General features: G+C 35.7%; 2 protein-coding genes across 2 annotated transcripts in view; both read right to left on the bottom strand.

The window, feature by feature from the left end:
* The window catches only part of LOC148093876 (contactin-1-like), a 62,152-nt gene extending 44,854 nt beyond the window's left edge, over window positions 1-17,298 (bottom strand). Inside the window, exons 1-3 of the mRNA XM_087813773.1 lie at window positions 17,208-17,298; window positions 13,176-13,334; window positions 6,731-6,880 (exon numbers count right to left, since the gene is read on the bottom strand). Coding sequence (XP_087669899.1) covers window positions 6,731-6,880; window positions 13,176-13,334; window positions 17,208-17,298 — 400 coding nt within the window. The remainder of the gene's footprint in view (window positions 1-6,730; window positions 6,881-13,175; window positions 13,335-17,207) is intronic.
* Window positions 17,299-18,463: 1,165 nt separating this feature from the next.
* LOC107528192 (contactin-1) overlaps window positions 18,464-19,314 on the bottom strand; it is a 139,197-nt gene continuing 138,346 nt past the window's right edge. Inside the window, exon 16 of the mRNA XM_087813935.1 lies at window positions 18,464-18,653. Coding sequence (XP_087670061.1) covers window positions 18,574-18,653 — 80 coding nt within the window. The 3' untranslated portion in view covers window positions 18,464-18,573. The remainder of the gene's footprint in view (window positions 18,654-19,314) is intronic.

A 19,314-nucleotide genomic window follows, 5' to 3' on the forward strand; every position in this document is an offset into this window, starting at 1 on the left:
GTGTGTGTGTGTGTGTGTGTGTGTATATATATATATAGGCTAAGATAGTTCACAATAATATTAATGTCTTAGGAACTTATTAGACTGAAATTGTAGGTTTGTTTATTTATCTAGTCTTTGTTCTCAAACAGAATTTTTTAAAATTTCTTTCACATCTATTTCTTTCTTTCTTATTTTAAACATTTCATTTATTTATTTAAATTTCAGTTTACTTTCAATATTATTCTGTATTAGTTTCAGATGTACAGCATAGTGGCTAGACATCCATGTACTTTACAGAGTGTTCCCTCAGATATTCCAAGTATCTACCTGGCCCCATACATAGTTATTTACGATATTATTGACTACATTCCCTATGCTGTACTTGACACCTCTGTGACTTTTCTGCACCTAACCAATCTGTACTTCTTAATCCCTTCAAACAGGAAATTTAAGCGGGTGGAGCATAATAAATTTATTAACTGCTCAATGAAATGATAATCTAAAAATAGGTAGCCTAGAGAAATGTTTGCATGCACAGGAAAGAATGTTATAATCTGAAATAATCATAATGCATAATAAAATTATTATGAAGAACCCAAACCAATTATGGATTTTTTAAATTAAGTAAAAGAATGAACACTTTCAACTTTACCTCTCCTAATATATTAAAAACAAAAGCGTCTGATGCATATGTTAGCCTTGTTTACAAACAAAACAAATTATACTTTATAATGAATTCTTCTAAACCATGAGGTGCAAATGCCGCTGTGGCTTTGATCCCTGCCTCTCTTTTCATCTCGTAACTTCCAATGTCCAGAATCATCGTCTAACCCTTCTTATTCCTTTTTCCTTCTACACATAATTTGGAGGACCAACTAAGAACACTGTGCTGTGTTAAGCACTAAAGATAATAATATGAATAAAATCTGATTCGAGTCCTGAAGATGTTTTAGTAGAAATTAAGTAGATACAATTAATTTAAATTCGATGTAAAAAATTCCTAATTTGTAAAAGTTTTCTCAATGAATGAAGCCCAGCTTAATAAAAGACTCATTTAGAACATAGAAATGATTTTTCATACCACACCTAATTGGATACTGAGATCAACACTTTGAAATAAATACAGTTGACTCATGAACAGGATGGGTTTGAACTGCACTGGTACATTTATATGCACAATTTTTTATCTTATAAACAGACAACATAAACTTATGGACTCGGTAACTACAATACAGTACTGTAAATGTACTTTCTCATAGTTTTCTTAACAACATTTTGCTTTCTCTAGCTTAAAATGAAATATTGTAAGAGTACAGTATATAATACATATTACATACACAATATATGTTAATCAATTGTTTATGGTATCGGTAAGGCTTCCAGTCAACAGTAGGCTGTTAGTTAAATCTGAGGAGTAAAAATTCACATGCAGATTTTCTGCTGCACAGGGGTCAGGGCCTTTACCTCTTGTGTTGTTCTAGCATCATCTATATGTGGAGAAGCAATGTTATCCTATTTTTACAGGAAAAGCAAATGAGTCCTAAAACAAATTATTTAACTAGCCTAGGCCACACTGCTTACATGCAGAGAAGATGCAACTTTAACTCGGGCCTCCTTATGGCTTAAAAGTCTATACTCTCTCTGCCTCTTTTAATCTATTTTATAACTAATGACTGTAACTAATTTTAACATACACATTTCTAACTACAAAATACGTTCTTTTCACCATTCCTCTCCTTTTATCAAACATACCTTAAAAAAATTAAAAGTAAATGAAATAGCAGAATAACTTCATTAAACATGAAAATAAGCTCTATATCTAGTGTGAAAGTGTTGATTCTGGTGTTATATGTTATGCTGCTCTTTTCCTTCTTAGGTTGATCTGGTAAATAAACGTCAAAGCTGTCATTCGCACCTGAATGCACCACTTTCGGATATCAACTCACCAACTGCACCTGCAGATCTATTAGTGTGAGGATATGTCTTACAATGACACATTATTTTGAAGAAAGCTTTCGTTGACTCTTTCATACAGTCAAAATTAAATGGATTCTAATGAATTAAAAGCACATCTTTTAATTCTTCATTTGGGACCATCCATGTTATGATACACTTGTCTGAATCCAAAGAATACACCCAACTGTGCGCTGTGATCTTAGCATTAAGTAATTGGACAGATAGAGGCCTGTGCTGCATTAGATAATGCCATGTCTTTCACTCAGCATAATGAGGCAGGAGCGACCTTTCCATCAAATGGGAACCAGGCTTTATCCCACATAACATATGCTGGCATCTCTTGGAGAGTTGTTTTAATGGTACATAGCAAGACAAATATCCCCCTGTTTTAGAAAGTATTCTTGTTTTCTTGCAAGGATGAAAAATTTAAGGGGCCAATTTTTTGCATATTCAATCTTTCGAAATCAGGATGAAAGAAAAATAATTAAAGAGAAAGTTGGTTAAATTTTCTTACATTAAATATATAAAATTATTCCCTCAGGGTGATTAGAAATTACATGATCCTTAATGCTTACAAAAAATGGAAATACATTGCAATTATATTTCAATTGCAATATATTTCCATTTGTCAATTACAGAGTAGGCAATATTTTTATGAGTATGTTAAAGTTTAATATAAGCATTAACAGCATAATAAATTTTATTAAGTATATATTATGCATTAGACAGTAGTGACTGCTTTCCTTACAAGTTTTTAAATCATAAATAAAATAATCTTATAAACTAAATAATTTTCATTTAGAGATAAGAAAACTGAGGCACAGAGGGTAAGTGGTGTGTCCCAGTCAGAGCTTTTACGTTTTATTGTGTTTTTAATCCTCACTTGAGGATATCTTTTCCATTGTTTTTTCAGAGAGAGTGGAAGGGAGAGAGGAAGAGAAACACCAGTGCGAGAGAGACACATCTGTTGGCTGCCTCCCATGTGTCCCCTGACTGGGGCTGGGGCTGGGGCTGGGAATCAAGCCTGCAACCGAGGTACATGCCCTTGCTGGGAGTCGAACCGGGACCTTGCAGTCTGTGGGCCGACGCTCTAACCACGGAGCCAAACTGGCCAGGGCCGCAGTCAGAGCTTTTAAGTGATGGCACCAGGATTCTGCAAAGGATCCTGTCCTGGAGCTTCAATACTGCACACTGCTCTCCCAGAAAGTGGTTTAAGAGTCAGGTTTTTAGAAGTAGAAAGCCCTGGATTTGAATCCCAGCTCTGTTTCACATGAGCTGGGTGTAATCCTAACTTCTTTATCTGTAAAATCAGGAATAACAATACCAATTGTATAAAATTATTGTGAGGATTAAGTGAAGCAATGAAAGCAGAGAGCTCAGCACTGTGTCTGATAACACAGCAAGTGCATAAATGGTGGTGCCATAAAAGATGACTCATAAAAGATCCTGAAATATTTTCTTATGAAAGATTAACAAATGTGTTATAGGTTACAGGATTTAAATGTTCACAACTGAAAGGAGTGAATCATCTCATTATATCACTACAGAGCTGTATCTTGCTTTGTGAAAAAGACGGTTATTGCTTCATAGGTTGGTTTGTTTGGCTCTGAAAACTTTTAAAGGAAGTTATTTTCTAAGCCCACTAAAGAAGTAATTCTTTAACAAAATACCACTTGAGCAAACATAATGTAGGAGGTGATGCTTAAGAAGGTAATGTCAGAAAGTTGTTGGCTGAAAGTAACAATCTTGCCAAGTTTTTAGGTTTGATATCACTCTCAAACAATTTTTTTCCAGCATTTCTAAGGATAAGAAGTCATTGAGGTTGAACATCTTCAGTTACATTCAAATTACTGATCGTGAGCACATGAAAAAGTATGTTTACCTTCTAAATATGATATCAAATATAAATCGTGTTCATAGATAGAGATATGAAATAATCAGATTGAATTTATTTCTCTCTGAGCCACTTTTGTTATTGTTCTTAACAACATATTTAGTTTTAATCACTTCTATTTTAAGATAAAAGAAAATCTCAGCCTGGCTGGGCATGGCTCAGCCATTGAGCATTGACCTAGGATCCAGGAGACTTCTATTCGATTCCGGGTCAGGGCACCTGAAGAGTTCTGGGCTCGATCCCCAGTAGGCGGCCTGCTGGAGGCAGCTGATGAATGATGACTCTCTCATCATTGATAGCTCTCTCTCTCTTTCTCTCTCCCTCTCCCTTCCTTTCTCTGAAATCAATAAAGGTATATTTTCAAAAAAAGGAAAAAAGAAAATCTCCGATCTTATGATAATTCTGTCCAGATGATCAACCTCTGTTACACTAAACCAATCCTTTTCTGAGATACAGAGCAAAGATTTGCAACAGAATTCCTAAGGAGGAAAGGGGGAGGTTTACACTCTTATCAACGCCAGAGTGTCCTTCCTCCCCATGAACATTTTTTTAAATTAAACATATTGGGGTGACATTGTTTAATAAAATTATATAGATTTCAGTGTACAGTTCTATGATACATTATCTGTATATTGCATTGTGTGCCTACCACCCCGAGGCAAACCTTTTTCCGTCACCAAATACAAGGTGGGGCAAAAGTACGTTTACAGTTGTTTGTATGAAAAATAATACAATAATTAACAAATAATAATACAAGAATAAACTGTGTTTCGCATGCTCATGATTGTAAACCTGCTTTTGCCCCACCCGGTATTTGACCCCCTTTACCCTTCACTCCCCCTCCCCTCTAGTAACCACCATACTGTTCTCTGTGTCTGAGTGTTTGTTTGTCTTGTTTATTCATTTGTTGCTTTCAGTTTTATACCCCACATAGGGGTGAAATCATATGGTTCTTCACTTCTTCTGTCTAACTTATTTCACTTAGCATGATATTCTTGAGATTCATCCATGTTGTTGCAATGTCAGTACTTCATCTTCCTATGAACAGTTTTGTACTTCAAAAATGTGTTCATATAAGATGTAGTTCATATTGTAGTCAAGAGATCACAGGAAAAATAAGCTCAATGAGATTTTTTAAAAAGTGTATATAATTTTTTAACTCAAGTTTACTTAAACCAACTTGATCATTTGTGGGTTTTTTTTTCAGTTTTATTTTGAAATGAATACTTATTAAATCAAATTAAGTGCATTATCTCTTGGCATGAAATTATACCTTTAAAACCTCTAGTCAGATCATGCCCCGGTTTCATTTCATTTTTATTTTTCCAGAAAGTCTACTGTGTTCAGCCCATCACACAGAAGCCTCTATTGCAAACATAGGAAGCTCCAGCAGATAGGAGTGAAAACCAAACACAAGGATCCTGGCTACGTGGTACCTGTGTTATATAAAACATCAACTTCTATTAACTACACATCCTAAAGAGATTTCTGTGAGGTAGAGAAGACGGAACAACTGTGTTCATTTTACAGCAACAACGACAACAGAGGATTTGAGTCATATTTAATTTCAGAGTTAAGGATGAAACCTAAGCCTCTGCTGGAGCTCCACTACGGCTCATGTGGATGGACGCACGTCAGGAGGCCGCTGGGGGGCCGCCCCCCAGGGAAAGCTCAGTGAGCTCGAAGAGGAGCCAGGCCGATCAGAACTGAATCCTGAACCCTGCAAGTGGTTATATTAAGGAGGTAAACTATTTAATGTGCCTGAGGCAACTGCTCATTAAGGAACACTGGGTAGTAATGCCTACAGAACATAACGAATGTATGTGAAAACACTCAGTGCAGACCGATATTTTAGTGTTTCCTTCCTTTATGACAGCATCATCATTTTTTCAATCTGGTAAATTTCATGAAATTACATGAAACTTTAAGAGATCGTTTATTAATGAAAGTCCTGTGGATAATTTGGTTTTAAAAACTAAAGACAGACGAATTCTATTTAGAAGTTAGGTCACAGAATGAGGTAGCCAGAAATGTGGATAAATGATATTAAGATATCAAAGAAGAGTGTCAATGGTAGTCTGTCATCCATTAAAAATCTTTCTTCTCCCCAAATAAAACACTGAAAATAAAAATTGGCAAGGCATAGTAAAAATAAACAGACTCAGGGAGCCTATAAAATATTTCTTTTCAGGGGCAGGGAATAATAGAAAAAGGAGCTATTATTAGAATCAGAACAATATTTTTGCCTAGAAATGCAAGGGGAAAAGAAAATAGAGTGGAGTACCTCATGTACTGAAGCTATTTAAATGGAGTTGGTATTTAGCATAAAAAAAAAAAAGTGAACCTAAATGGAAGAACAGCCACGGTTGAGCTGTGGTAGGTAAAAGAACATATTTAGAGTGACTCCTAAAATAAAAAACAAACCACATTACTCTATTTCTCAGAGATGTACGACTCCCCAAATGGTATAGATCTGACAAGTCCTACCACATTCTCTGCTCTCCTTGCTTGCCCTGTCCTCCCTGCCCACACCGTCCATCCATGTGGCCATTCAATTATAAATGTGTTTGAGACACACACAAAATTGTGACACAAAAAACTATGAACTTTCGAAATCATGCTTCATCAATAGTCTGCCCGATTAAGATTTACAATTTACATTAAAGTTTATATTCTAAATACCAATGTCATTTAAGTGGTCTCCGGCTGAATGTACATACCTGTGTCAAATACATACGCCCACATTGTTTAAATGAATCACTTACCTCAGAGCATTACTTATTTCCAAATGCATTCAACTATAAAGTGGCATTGTACTTTAAAATATTTCCATGTGTGTTTTTAGTAAATTACCTACCCGTAAACTTTTAAGAAACTTAAAATGTTTCTTCTACATACCAGCACCATCTGTCCTAATTCTGTTTGAGGCTATACTCGGCTCTCCTATACCCAATGTGTTGGTCGCTACCACACGAAACTCATATTCCATCCACGGGATTAAGTCCACTGCTCTTGCCGCCTCCATATTTCCTTCAATAATTGGGGGATCTAAATAAAGTGAACATTAAATAGAGAATGTTATTTGAAGAGCATTACTTTTATAATAGCTCATATTTATTTTACTATTTTGAGAAAACGGCACGTATTTCATTGGGTTGAAGTAAAAATAAAAACAGGGAATGGCAAACTGTTAAGTTCAGGGGAGTAAGAGGAGAGGTCATTAATAAATAACAAACCGAAGGAGTGATATGCATATGAATCATCTATTTACCACGTCTACGGTGGGAGGTTTGACAAGATCCCAGGTCATGCCTAGGCTGGCAGTCCACAGGCTACACCTTGAATAGTAAGGAGCTGTATTATCAAGGTTGAATCTAGAAAGGTTTTATGACGCAAGGGTACAACTGAGTTAAAAATTTTATGGACTGCCACTGATATAGAGTATGCATAGTGAATGATTTCTTACTAGGACACCTATATGTTGATTAGTTGGTGTCTTAGATTTACACCCAAATCAGTTGGGGTCATGATAATAAATGTTATAATAATTCATTAAGATTTATCAAGTACTTCTCAGAATTCATGCTGCTAGATGCCAGAACTAATGGGAAGATTATAAATTATGGGTAGTATATGATCTGAGATTGCTTATTTTAGATGTGATAAAACATACAATCTGCGCAGGACTATACATTACTTTAAACTCTTTTAAAATATTTCCGTATGTACATATGCATGTAAATACCTGTACAGCACTTATGTGGAAAATTTGTTTCTTTAGGCTTGTCTATGACTCATTATCTTATTGGGGAATTTTATCTGCAAGGCAGACCATAAATACATAGCTTTTCAAAATGCACCATTTCCACAATAAATTCTAAGCATTCCAGTGTATAGTTTTTACTTTTGGACAAATTCTGTATGGTTCAGACTATCCCATGTCTCATCCTGCCATAGTTTTAACCCTCTTGGACATTATTTTTGCCATCTATTCTCTTCTTGTTATAAACTTGTTCTATATATTTGACATATGTTTTTGACTTTCTGATTAAAAGTTTGGCTCTGCCTTACCCTCTGTTTTGATTCTGCCTCTTTATCTCCCCAGCCCTCTCTCATACAAATCAGAATTTGCTTGTCTTAGTTCATATATACATAGGGCCTTTTTTTAGGTAACTGGAAGAGGGAAGGTGAAGTATTGGTTTGTGAAGGTTCTTCATGGAGAAAGGGGAAAAATAGAGCTTGTTGTTATGACACTGGGTAGGGTGGTATCTCTTCCCCATCAGATACCATCCAATGGTTTTGAGGCTCCAATAAAAGGAGAGGCTCTAGTGAGTAGAATGGTGGTTGCCAAAAAGACACATCTATGTTCAAATAACCAGAACCTATGAATATCACCTTATTTTTTAAAAAAGGGTCTTTGTTGACCCTTCTAAGACTGTACTAAAGTTAAGGATCTTCTGATAAGATCATCCTGGATTATTTAGGCATGTTCTAAGCCTATGACAAGTGTCCTTATAAGAGAAACACAGAGGAGGGAAACATACAGAAAAGGGGTACAATGTGATGTGGCCACAAGCCAAGGGACACTTAGAGCCACTGGTAGTGGAAGAGACAAGGGATAGATTGTTCCCTAAGGCCCTTGGAGAGAATGGAGCCTTGCAAAGGGCTTTTGGCCTCTAGAACTGTGAGAGAGTAAATTTCTATTGTTTTAAGCCCCCAAGTTTATGGTTATGTTTTAGGGCAGCTGCAGGAAACTAATACAGAAGTTTAAAGGCAGAGCTGATGGAACTATTTGAGATTTTGTGATTTTATGAGACTGGGGAGTCCAAGAATAAAAGTGTGGTAGAAATCTTAAAGGAGGCAATCTGATCCTCTCCTCTGATTGCTATGTTGCAAAACCCAGCACCATTTAAGTGCCTGAAGAATGGAAATGTTAGTACTATTCTAAAGGGTTCTATTGGCAAGGGCATAGTGTTCTCATTATGGTGAAGGCTACACTGGGACTTTTCCAAGCTACTGGCCAGTCAACAGGTATGGGCTGGTGTAGGCTGTGTCAGAACAGGAAGAACCAGATAGATGTGCAGTGGAGACTGCAGCTCATGGATCGATTTGAGCACATGTGGGAACCCAATGTGAAAATATCCCCAAACACATGGGAGATCTGGGGTGTGTTTAAAGAGGAGAAAGTCATACTTGACCACAGAAAAAATTTAAAGGAATGGTGAGAGATAAAGTAGTAAAAGTCAACTGGGGTCACTTTGTGGTAGTCTATGAATTTCAGCTGAGAAGTAAGGCCTGTGACTTTAATGACTAAGATGAGGAAAGGAAGGAGACCAAGCAAAAAGCCTTGGAGTTACGATCATGAGAAGACAGACGTCAGAGGGAAACCCTTATTCCAGTGATGTAAATAACTCTTTCAAGAAGGGAAACTAGAGTGGGTGCTAGGAAGAATGCACCCTCTGAATGATTAGAAAATAACTTGATGTTTATAATTAAGAATAATATTCCCTACCTGAATTGCCAAAGGTATGAAAACTGCTCTTTCTAGAACAAAACCAGTTGCAATAATTCTTGTTAATATACATTAACATCAGTACTTATGAGAATATAAATATCTAAAACAAACTGGTTTTAGTACATATTTATAATATTTACCCAGTAAAACTATATATGCAAGAAGTAGGGATAAGAGCAAAAAAAAAATGACTAGTAATTTAATATGAATTAAATAATATGTCTAGAATTTAAAGAGTCTCTTCTATCCGGCCTGCTTTCCTTCCACCAGATTGGGGCAGAAGTTTTGATCCACACCACATCAAGGGAACAAGAGCTAAAAGCTTGCTTTCTCTCTAACTTAATCTCCAATCATGAGGTAGGCAGGCCACATAATTAGTACAGCTGGAATTTCAAGACTGGTGATAGCCATGAAAGGCCCACACAAAAAATATTTCTTCTGCTTCCTCATTTGTTCATTCATAGCCATCATTTGAGCACATATACTTGTTTTACCTCTAGTGCACATTTTTATTTGCTTTATTCTGAGCCCTAAATATCCCTATAAGTGGCTGTGTACCTCATGCACTCTTCTCTGACCCCTTCCACCCTGGTAGGGCCAGTTGAATTCATTTTCTTTTCCCAGAACCACCTACTCAGGCTGGGAACAGACAGAGTTAGTTTTACTTTGGAAGCAGATTCATGCCCCAAGCCAAATGCAGGAGAAAAACAGTCAGGAGCAGAGAGACTTTGTGTCCCCTCTCTTCAGCCAAATTCCTCACAACCTGCTTGCTATTCCTGGAGTCAGGAAGAGAGGAGAGTACTTTATACAATAAAGGAAAGTACTGAGAATCAGGAATGGGACCTCAAGTTCCAGATTTGTTACTGGGTCAGTTCTGAGGGGGGCCACTGTTCATAAATAATCTCAATAATAAAAAATCAGATCTTAACAGAAACATAAACACACACACACACAAACATATATACACACCATGTCCACAATCTGTGGAACACATTAAATATCTAACATACATGTCAATAGAGATCAAGGGGGGGGAGAGGGAGAGAGAGAGAGAGAGAGAGAAAGAGAGAGGGAGGGAGGGAGGGAGAAAATGACTAAAAATTTCCAAAGTTGTAGGAAGATATCAACTCAAAGATCTAAGATGCCAGTAAGCCTCCATTAGGATAAATACATTCCCATCCAGCTTAAAAGCAAATATAAGGAGAAATATTGAAAGTAGCTAAAGGAAATGGATACAATAAATGCAGGGATATAAAGTAAGAATAATAGTTGCCTTCTCATCAGAAATAATATAGGCAAAAAGACAAAGGCACAATATTCTTAAAGTGTTTCTAATAAAAAGAAACTTCACATTTATATCTAAATATTACTTAAATATGAAATGAATGACATTTTTTAATGTACAGAAGCTGAAAGTCTTTGACTCCAGCAATTTGAACAATCAGAAATGTTAAAAGAGTTCTTTACTTAGGGAAATTATACCATACAGAAGTCCATTTCTACAGAAAGGAATGGAGAATCAAGAAATAGTATATATACTGGTAACTATAAAGGGACTTAGAAACAACTTTCAGTAAATTGAGAATAAAAGAGAACTTCTTCGCCCTGGCCTGTGTGGCTCAATGGGTAGAGCGTCAGCCTGCGGACCAAAAGGTCTGAGGTGCAATTCCTGGCCAAGGGTACATACCTTGGTTGCAGGTTCAGTCCCCTGCCAGTAGTGGCAGGTGTGGGAGGCAACAATCTATGTGTCTCTCTCACGTCGATGCTTCTCTCTCTCTCCTCCTCTCTCCCTTCCACTCTCTCTCTAAAAATCAATGGAAAAAATATCCTCCGGTGAGGATTAAAAACAGAAATAGAACTTCCTCAACCTAATAAAGGGCATCTAGGATGACATATTTAAAGTGTCAAAAGAAAAAAATACTGTCAACCAAGACTATTATATCTAACAAAACTCTCTTTTAAAACAGAAGGTCAAATAAGGACATGTTCAGATAAGCAAACACTGAAACAATTGTTTGCTAGCAGACCTACTTTAGAAGAAATAGTAAAGGGACTTCTTCAGGCTGAAAGCAGTTGACCCCAGACAGTAATTTATAAAAATACCCCAAGAATAAGGAGCAGTGGTAAAGTATTATGTAATTATAAAAGACAGTATAAATATATATTTCTTCTTTCTTCTATTTTCTGATTTTATCTATCTATTTACTCATCCATATACACATATGTATAAATATATATATATATACTTACATGTGTGTACATAAAACACGTGTGTGTATTGTGTTAAAAAAATTAATTGTGTGGAAATAAAATAGTGTTGTTGGGCCTACAGCATATAGACATGTAATATATTTGACAACTTAAAGGGGCAGGTGGAAGCAACGTTGTATTTGGATAATGAAATACCATAAGATAGTAACTCAGACTTATAGTAACAAATGGGGAGGACCAGAAATGGTAAATAAAATGGTTAATATAACAAATCTATAAATATATACTTGCTTTCCTTTCCTTAACTGATTTGAAAGGCAATTAGAAAAGATATAACATGAAAACAGGAACCATGATAAAGTTGGGGTGGCCAGGCTAATATAAGAAGCACCCTATTTAAAATGCTACTCCTGCCCATTGTCATATATGCGGTCTGTCACTGACCAAAACATCATTATGTGGCACATGACTGTATTTTTAGAGATAATACTTACACTCACAAGCATAATATAATAAAGATGTATCACCCATTTCTAATTCATTTGAACGTCCTATGTTTATGTGGAGGAACACTGAATACTAAAATATATCTTAAGCCCTTGCAACAGGTTTCCAGTTTATATTTGGTTCATCTCTCATGATAGGAAGAAATTATCAAAGTACATCAGAAATCATCAAAGAAAAGCACATTTAAATTAAAAACTCTCAGTGAGCAATACAAATAAATTTCACTATGTTAAGAAAAGCTAAAAGGAGAGTAGGCTTAGGTTATATTGGGATTAGTTCTTTTTTCAATTTTTCAAAGGGAGAAACATTTTACTCAACACTTTTGTCTTTTTTTTCTTCCCTCTGGTGAAACCGAGCCCATATGTCTATGTATCTCCTTGTATAAAAAAGAATTTCTGACAACCACAAGTTTGTTTTAAAATATTGTCAAAAATGAAAAGCATAAATGTTATTTTATCAAAAGAGCCCTCTACCTTCTTTGATGTTACAGGAGAGAATAAACTGCTGTATGATATTATAGGCTAGTCATGAGAAATGGCAATGTTAGTAGTTACAGACAGGGGAAAGGACCCAATTACAATGATTTTTTTTCCCCTGATCAACTTTTAGGAACTCTTAATATGAGAAAAGAAAACAGTTGAGATCCAAAACTTCTTTAGAAATATGTTTTGAGGAAATTTAAACCAGGGAAGATCATCCTCAGAATGTAAAGAGTTATGGTTGTAAGATTTGGATGTTTAAATCAATATTTCTGATCAAATTTAAAAATGCGGAACTATAGAGCCTATATAATTGAAAAAGTGGGTCATAAATAATAAACTATAGATTCCATTTGAAAGAGAGAGAGACCTCAATGATAAGAAAGCCAGGAGGCCTCTCTTTGTTTCTTATTCTAGATTTAGACATATAGCTTCTTCTTCTCCAATAGGTTTAAAATATTTAAGTTCCTTGTGGTTTTTTTCACTATCAAAGCACTGGGATATTTTTTAAAAAGCTTAAAAATAAAAAAGCATTTAGGGGCAGATAATAAAATTCTTAAAATATCCAGGTTTTGAATTTAAGAATTCATTTTAAAAATATGCACAGATTAATTGGACAAATACAACTCACCAGTCTTTGCATCTTTCCAGTCATCGGAAAGAATAGTCTTGGTCTGGATAGTATATTTAGAAATAGGACTATGGTTGTCTGAACCGCGGCTCCAAGTAAGCGCCACAGAAGTGGCTCTGATGTCCTCTATCCGCAGACCACCTGGAGGGCCTGGAGGGCCTGGAATGAAAATTTAGGTAATGAATCAATGAATCCCAAATAGTGAATTAAGTACACATTTGAATACACACATGTCCTCCTTGCAATTAATCTAAAGAACATTTAAAAGAATAACCAGTTTTGCCACATTCTTTTTAAATATAAACTGTAAGAAGTGATATTGATATTATTTATGGTTTTCACTAAATGATCTCATTGGTCTCTTTCTGATAAATGCTGTCATTTAAAAATGGCATTATTATTCAGAATACATATTATATTGTTTGACTCATGAAATACAATTGGTCTCAATGGGACATAACACAGATTGTAACACAGTGAAAATGAATGAACGCTTGCTCTGTTCATGAGTCAGCGACAATACAACTATTCAGTCCAGACGTGAGGATAGTTAGTGAAATATTTCATTCTGCTTCCCCAAAATGGGACAAATACATTTTTATAACCCTAGGTATTATAGGTGGTTTATTTTCCTTGGCATAAAAATTTCTAGGAATGATGTTATTTTGTGTAATACATTTCATGTTAGCTTTAGTAATAGGAATACATGCTATTAAAAGAAATATTTCCACTTTTATAAAATGTAGAAAACAATTATAAACTCAGAGCTATACCAGGATTGCTCTGAAAACATCAAATTATATAATGAAGCATCTTAGGACACAAGAATGATCCCTGCAGTACCTAAAATAATGTTAAAATAGATTTGTATAGATGATTCATAACTTAGTACAAATATTATTCATTTATTCTCTAAACAGAGCACTGTGCTAGGTGGTAGAAATGAAAAGATAAATGAGATGTAACTTTTGGGTTTTGAGTAGCTTTTTGTCTTGAAAAGGGTGAAATGAACCAGAAAACAAATAACTATAATAGAAAATAGTAAATGCCATGATAATGGTAGAGAGAACCCTTATACTTGCTTCAGAATTTGATTTTTAAAATGAGAAAAATGTCCTCTAAGTGGTACAGTGGCATCCATCACTTACAACGCCAAAGAAGTTTCTCAGTTATTAGAGCTCCACTCCTTGAATAGATATTTCAGAAAATGGCATCACTTGTGTTCTTTGAACCAGAAAGGAAGCCACTCCCAAGAGAATTCGACAAATCGACTATAATAATCAGCAACTTTGGTAAAGCAGCACCTTTATTCTTTCATATCGAATAGATGCATGTGTTTATCTTTTAGCTAAAAATAAATATCTTCCTATTTATATATCAGATCAGAGGCTTAGCCTACATGACTAGCTTTTTTCCTCCATATGGGCTTTGGTCTTTGCAAAGGTATAGAGAACACCCCAAACCTTCACCAGCTTCTGTGTGGTTGGTCTCAAGGGGGCAGATGTGTGTAGGTCAACACAAATGTATTACTAATAATATTAAAATAACACAAGACACACCCTGTTGATGATGGTAAATTTTATTATTTGGAAACAAATAAAACAAAGGTAAAGTTTTATTAATGTATAATTTGTAATAGCAGATTTATACCTCTTGATAGTAACTAAAAGTAACAATGATATACCATCCAAAATAAATGAAAATGGGCACATAAATAATATAGAACACATTTGGCATTTGGAAAGAACACAGTGCATTTTTGATATGTAGAAACCACATTGAAAGAGTGCACATTCTTGATCAGAACCAAGAAACTCATTACTTCACATAAAGCATTATCCTAAGTCAATTCTGAATGTTTTTACTATTAAATCATTGACTATCGGCAAATGATGGAAATATTTTGATATGCAACGCAGGTCACACACATTTTAGAGTTCACTGAAGCCAGGATCTGCATGCGCTACATAGAATGCTGAAGCTGAGAAGGTTTATTGCCAGAATCACACAGCTAGTCTGGGGTGGCTTGCAGAGTCAGAGAGACTCGGTTTCCTGGTACAACTCACCCAAAACAAGAAGAAGAAGCCCACATGAAATTCAGGCTGTGCAGCCCAAGTGTACCCGCCTGCCAAAGGGGCCCAGAGAACCACCCGAACACCGCATGTTTATACTGTTGTTCTCTTGGATTTTTCTGTATTCTTTAAACTAGTGTGATTTCATAACATAAAATTTACATGATGTAAAATGTTAGTAAATCAAAAGAGGAAAAATATATTGTACGTTTTAATAAAAATAGTATTTTTTAATCTTTATTACATAGGAGCCATTGCTAAGTCTTTTCTAATTCTTACCAGTAACCCCATGATGTAGGCACTATTATTTTCCCAATTTTACAGATGAGGAAACAGAGACAAGGGGAGATTAAATAAAATAACCATAGTCACTCAGCAAGTAAATGGAAAGGCTTGGCTATGCACCCAAACAATTTTCCTTGAGGCCAACTTTTCAATAGCTATACCAAAAATAAGCACTTAAAAACAGATAAGACAACATTACCCATTTACAAATTCATACTCAATACATCCCCAGTCTTTCCTGATCACCATAAGCTATTTGTTAATCTTCCCTGAATTTTACGACTGTTCTTAGTAATAAATACCTATGGACAAACAAAATACAGATGTGAGTTCCACTCAATTTTCACTCATATGTAATTAGAAGGAAAAATGAGCAGAAATATAATTATTTATCAATTTGTCATTTCCTCTTTAGGACTACAATAACATTCAATGAAGAAGAGTTTAGATATTTGAGGAAAGGCAGCCAGAAAAAAAAGTTTTTCAAAATGATTATTCACACAGTATAAACTACCAGACCATATTATTTCAATCAATAATTTAGGCTCATATTCTGATAAATCAAATGGGATCAAAGATTTGAAAATGGGACTCTCCAGTTACACAGGATGCATAGTAGCTTTCACTATCCTGCAGTCATCACTTGAGTTGGTACCAATACTTGGGCAGCAGACCTACTGTGCTTTCTCCCTCTTAAGCACTGACTAGATATCTTAATTACTAGAGCTGGAACCAGGCACAAAAAAGTACTGGTCTTATTGGGACTTCACCCCACATAGCACACACTTTAAAAATAAACCTTGATGCTAAGCCTGAAGGACATCTTGGTGTTGCCATTCTTTTTTCACTTGCAATTCCCCAATATGTAATTAAAGGCAAAACGCCACATACAGATATACTGTGGTTCATTTCTTATTTTTACTAAAGTAGCAAATTTTGATAAAAAGTTTGAATGTCAAGGAAACAAATCTTTTCAGAACAAATTATTCTCCCTTTTAAAATAAAAGAATCTTAAAATAACAATGTGTCCCAGCCGGTGTGGCTCAGAGGGTGATCCAGGGGATCGTGGTTCGATTCCCGGTCAGGGCACATGCCCGGGTTGCGGGCTCGATCCCCAGCAGGGGGCGTGCAGGAGGCAGCCGATCAATGACTCTCATCATTGATGTTTCTCTCTCTCTCTCCCTCTCCTTTCCTCTCTCTGAAATCAACAAAGATATATTAAAAAATAATAATAATAACAATGTGAAAGAGCATTAGTTATACTAGAAAAGATGGGTTCTTCTTTTCCAAAATGTCAGTTAAAGTCCCTTTATTACTACAGCTCCATTCCTGCTTTAAAAATTAAGATGGTAGTTGAACTATAAGGTTATAAACCACAAATCAATGTTGTGTGGTCTCTCCTCCATGTTTTAAGGCTGTGCTAAGATGAAGCTGAATGTTAAATATCTTTACTCTAACATTTAATAAGCATATGGTAGTTTTAAAATCCCCAGCATTGATTAAAGTGAACTTTAATCCCAAGTAGAAATGAGAATGAGGCTACAGGGAGGTAAATGAATCTGTATAATTCTAGTTGATATCAATGCACTTTATCTAAACAAGATTCTCCCTTTCTTGGAACCAATCATACTTGTCATGTGGTTTCCTTCCTAATTTTTCTTCTTTCTTTCCAAACCTCTATCTCCGTTTGGTCTTGGTGGTATACTTGCAATTATGGACTCTGTAAGAAAATGCCCACAGTGATGATTCATGCACCATGTCTCCATGGTGATGTTTACAGACACAGGAGATCCTCAGATTAATTTTAAATAACTTATTAAAGTGGCAATTGATCTGGATCTCTCATCTAAATTTTAAGATAATTTCTTCTGTAACAATAATTGAGACAAGAAATTTTTTTATATGTTTTAAAAAATAGGAATAAGTAACATCTTGAGATATTTATTTATTACTTTAAGATAACTAATACATTATTTTAAAAAGAAAACTATTCATAGTATATAGATATATATGTCATATCCATAGTCCTCAAAGCTTTCCTGAGAGTTCTTCCAACCACAGATGGGGATGCTAGAATTAATAAATGATAAGTCTATATGATATCCTATACCTAAACATAAACCCATTTAAGAAAAGCAAAATTATTTCTTATGAAAAAATAATAATTTTAAACATGTCTCTTTGAACAAAGGGGGGAAATAAAAGCATTTTCAAACAATCAAATTTAAGCAGTTTCAGAAAGAATTGTATTTTAATCAATTTTAATCCGTCACTTCTGCCCAAATCCTTCTGATAAGAGTCTCAACCTTCCTCACAATGAAAAGATCTAAGAAGGCAGATGGTAGGAGTTAATAAAATTAAATATGCAAGCATGCTGTTAATGCTTAGTCGTCTTCACTGAAATATTGCTTTTGTGATAATTTTCTCCACATGCTGTCCACTTCCACTTCCCAGCCCCAGGAATTGTTCCAAAAACCCTACAGAGCCACGGACAGTCTTCCTTTGTTCACTGCTGTTTGTTGTCTTTTCTCGCCAAAGAGTATGTATGGCCCCAGGATGCCAGAGGCCGCGGGAGTAATGGCCCTTAGCTTATGTCCTAATTAAGACGACTCCATAGTCAATTTGACAATATTGTTCATTACCGCCTTAGGTAAATCAAACAGTCCATTCAGTGACAATACTCCTGCATTATAATTCACCAGTTTCTTCACAATTTTTTCAAATATTGAGCTAATTTCTGAGATATGTAATTTCAAAGAAAAACAGGACGTGAAAGCACAAAGATTGTTCTTGGCCATTATATCATGTACTGGGTTAGTTCACTAGGCATGTTTCAGATATTAGTGAAGCTGTATGATTACATTTTTAAATATCTTTTTGCTCAAGGTATGGTTAGAAGTTTCAAAAGGGGAAAAAATCCTCTAAGAACTAGAATAGGGGATGGGGGAACTGCAGAAGCTACAAGACTGAGTTATTAGTAAAATCTAGTATAATATGTTTAAAAAAAAAAAGATTTTCACACAAATGGTGAGTGCCAACGATCACCAGGTTGGAGGCAGGCTCGCACAAACGGGGAGAAAAGGGTCCACCATGTTTTTCTCTCCATCTTTTCTGCTTTTACCTGCAAGAGGAAAGATCAAGGCTGAAGGGAGAGTGCGGATGCCCAGTTAGGGGCAGGAAGCCATGGGCTTGGGGGTTTTGCCATGTTTCCTTGATGGGTAAGTTAAAATAATGAACAAAGAAAAACATCTCCCAGACACTGGAGATGGGAGTCCAAAAGAGAGAAGGCTGAAGTCACAAGCGTTGGCCTAATCAAGCCTCTCCCCGTTGGAAACAGTGACTATCTAACGAAGGGGAGCCCCTCCACAACCCCCCAAACCCAGAACTCCAGACCCTCTGTAATCTCACTCCAAACAGTACAAGTCTACCTATTAAATATGTGCTTATACCTTGAAGGGCTAACTAAGCAAAAAATACCGAGAATGAATGTAATCGGTGATTATAAAGAGTTAATCATCGATAGGGGCTGGATGTCATAGGAACTTGGGTCTTCAGTAATATTGTATTTATTTTTTATGTCTAGCTAAGGGGAAGGAAGTAAAGGAACATATTTATAACAACTCTCTTTCATAAAGATGGAACCTAAGCTGACAGTGATGAACTGACTAGTCTGTCTATAGGTTATTCGGTAGGAGAAGCAGATTTCCAATCTGTGTCTAATGGTAAAAGCCATACCTACTCCATTGCACCATGCAGCTCTCTTAATGACTGCATGCGTATAT

The sequence above is a fragment of the Miniopterus natalensis genome, chromosome 2, assembly GCF_054644295.1.
Source record: "Miniopterus natalensis isolate mMinNat1 chromosome 2, mMinNat1.hap1, whole genome shotgun sequence".
Lineage (NCBI taxonomy): Eukaryota > Metazoa > Chordata > Mammalia > Chiroptera > Miniopteridae > Miniopterus > Miniopterus natalensis.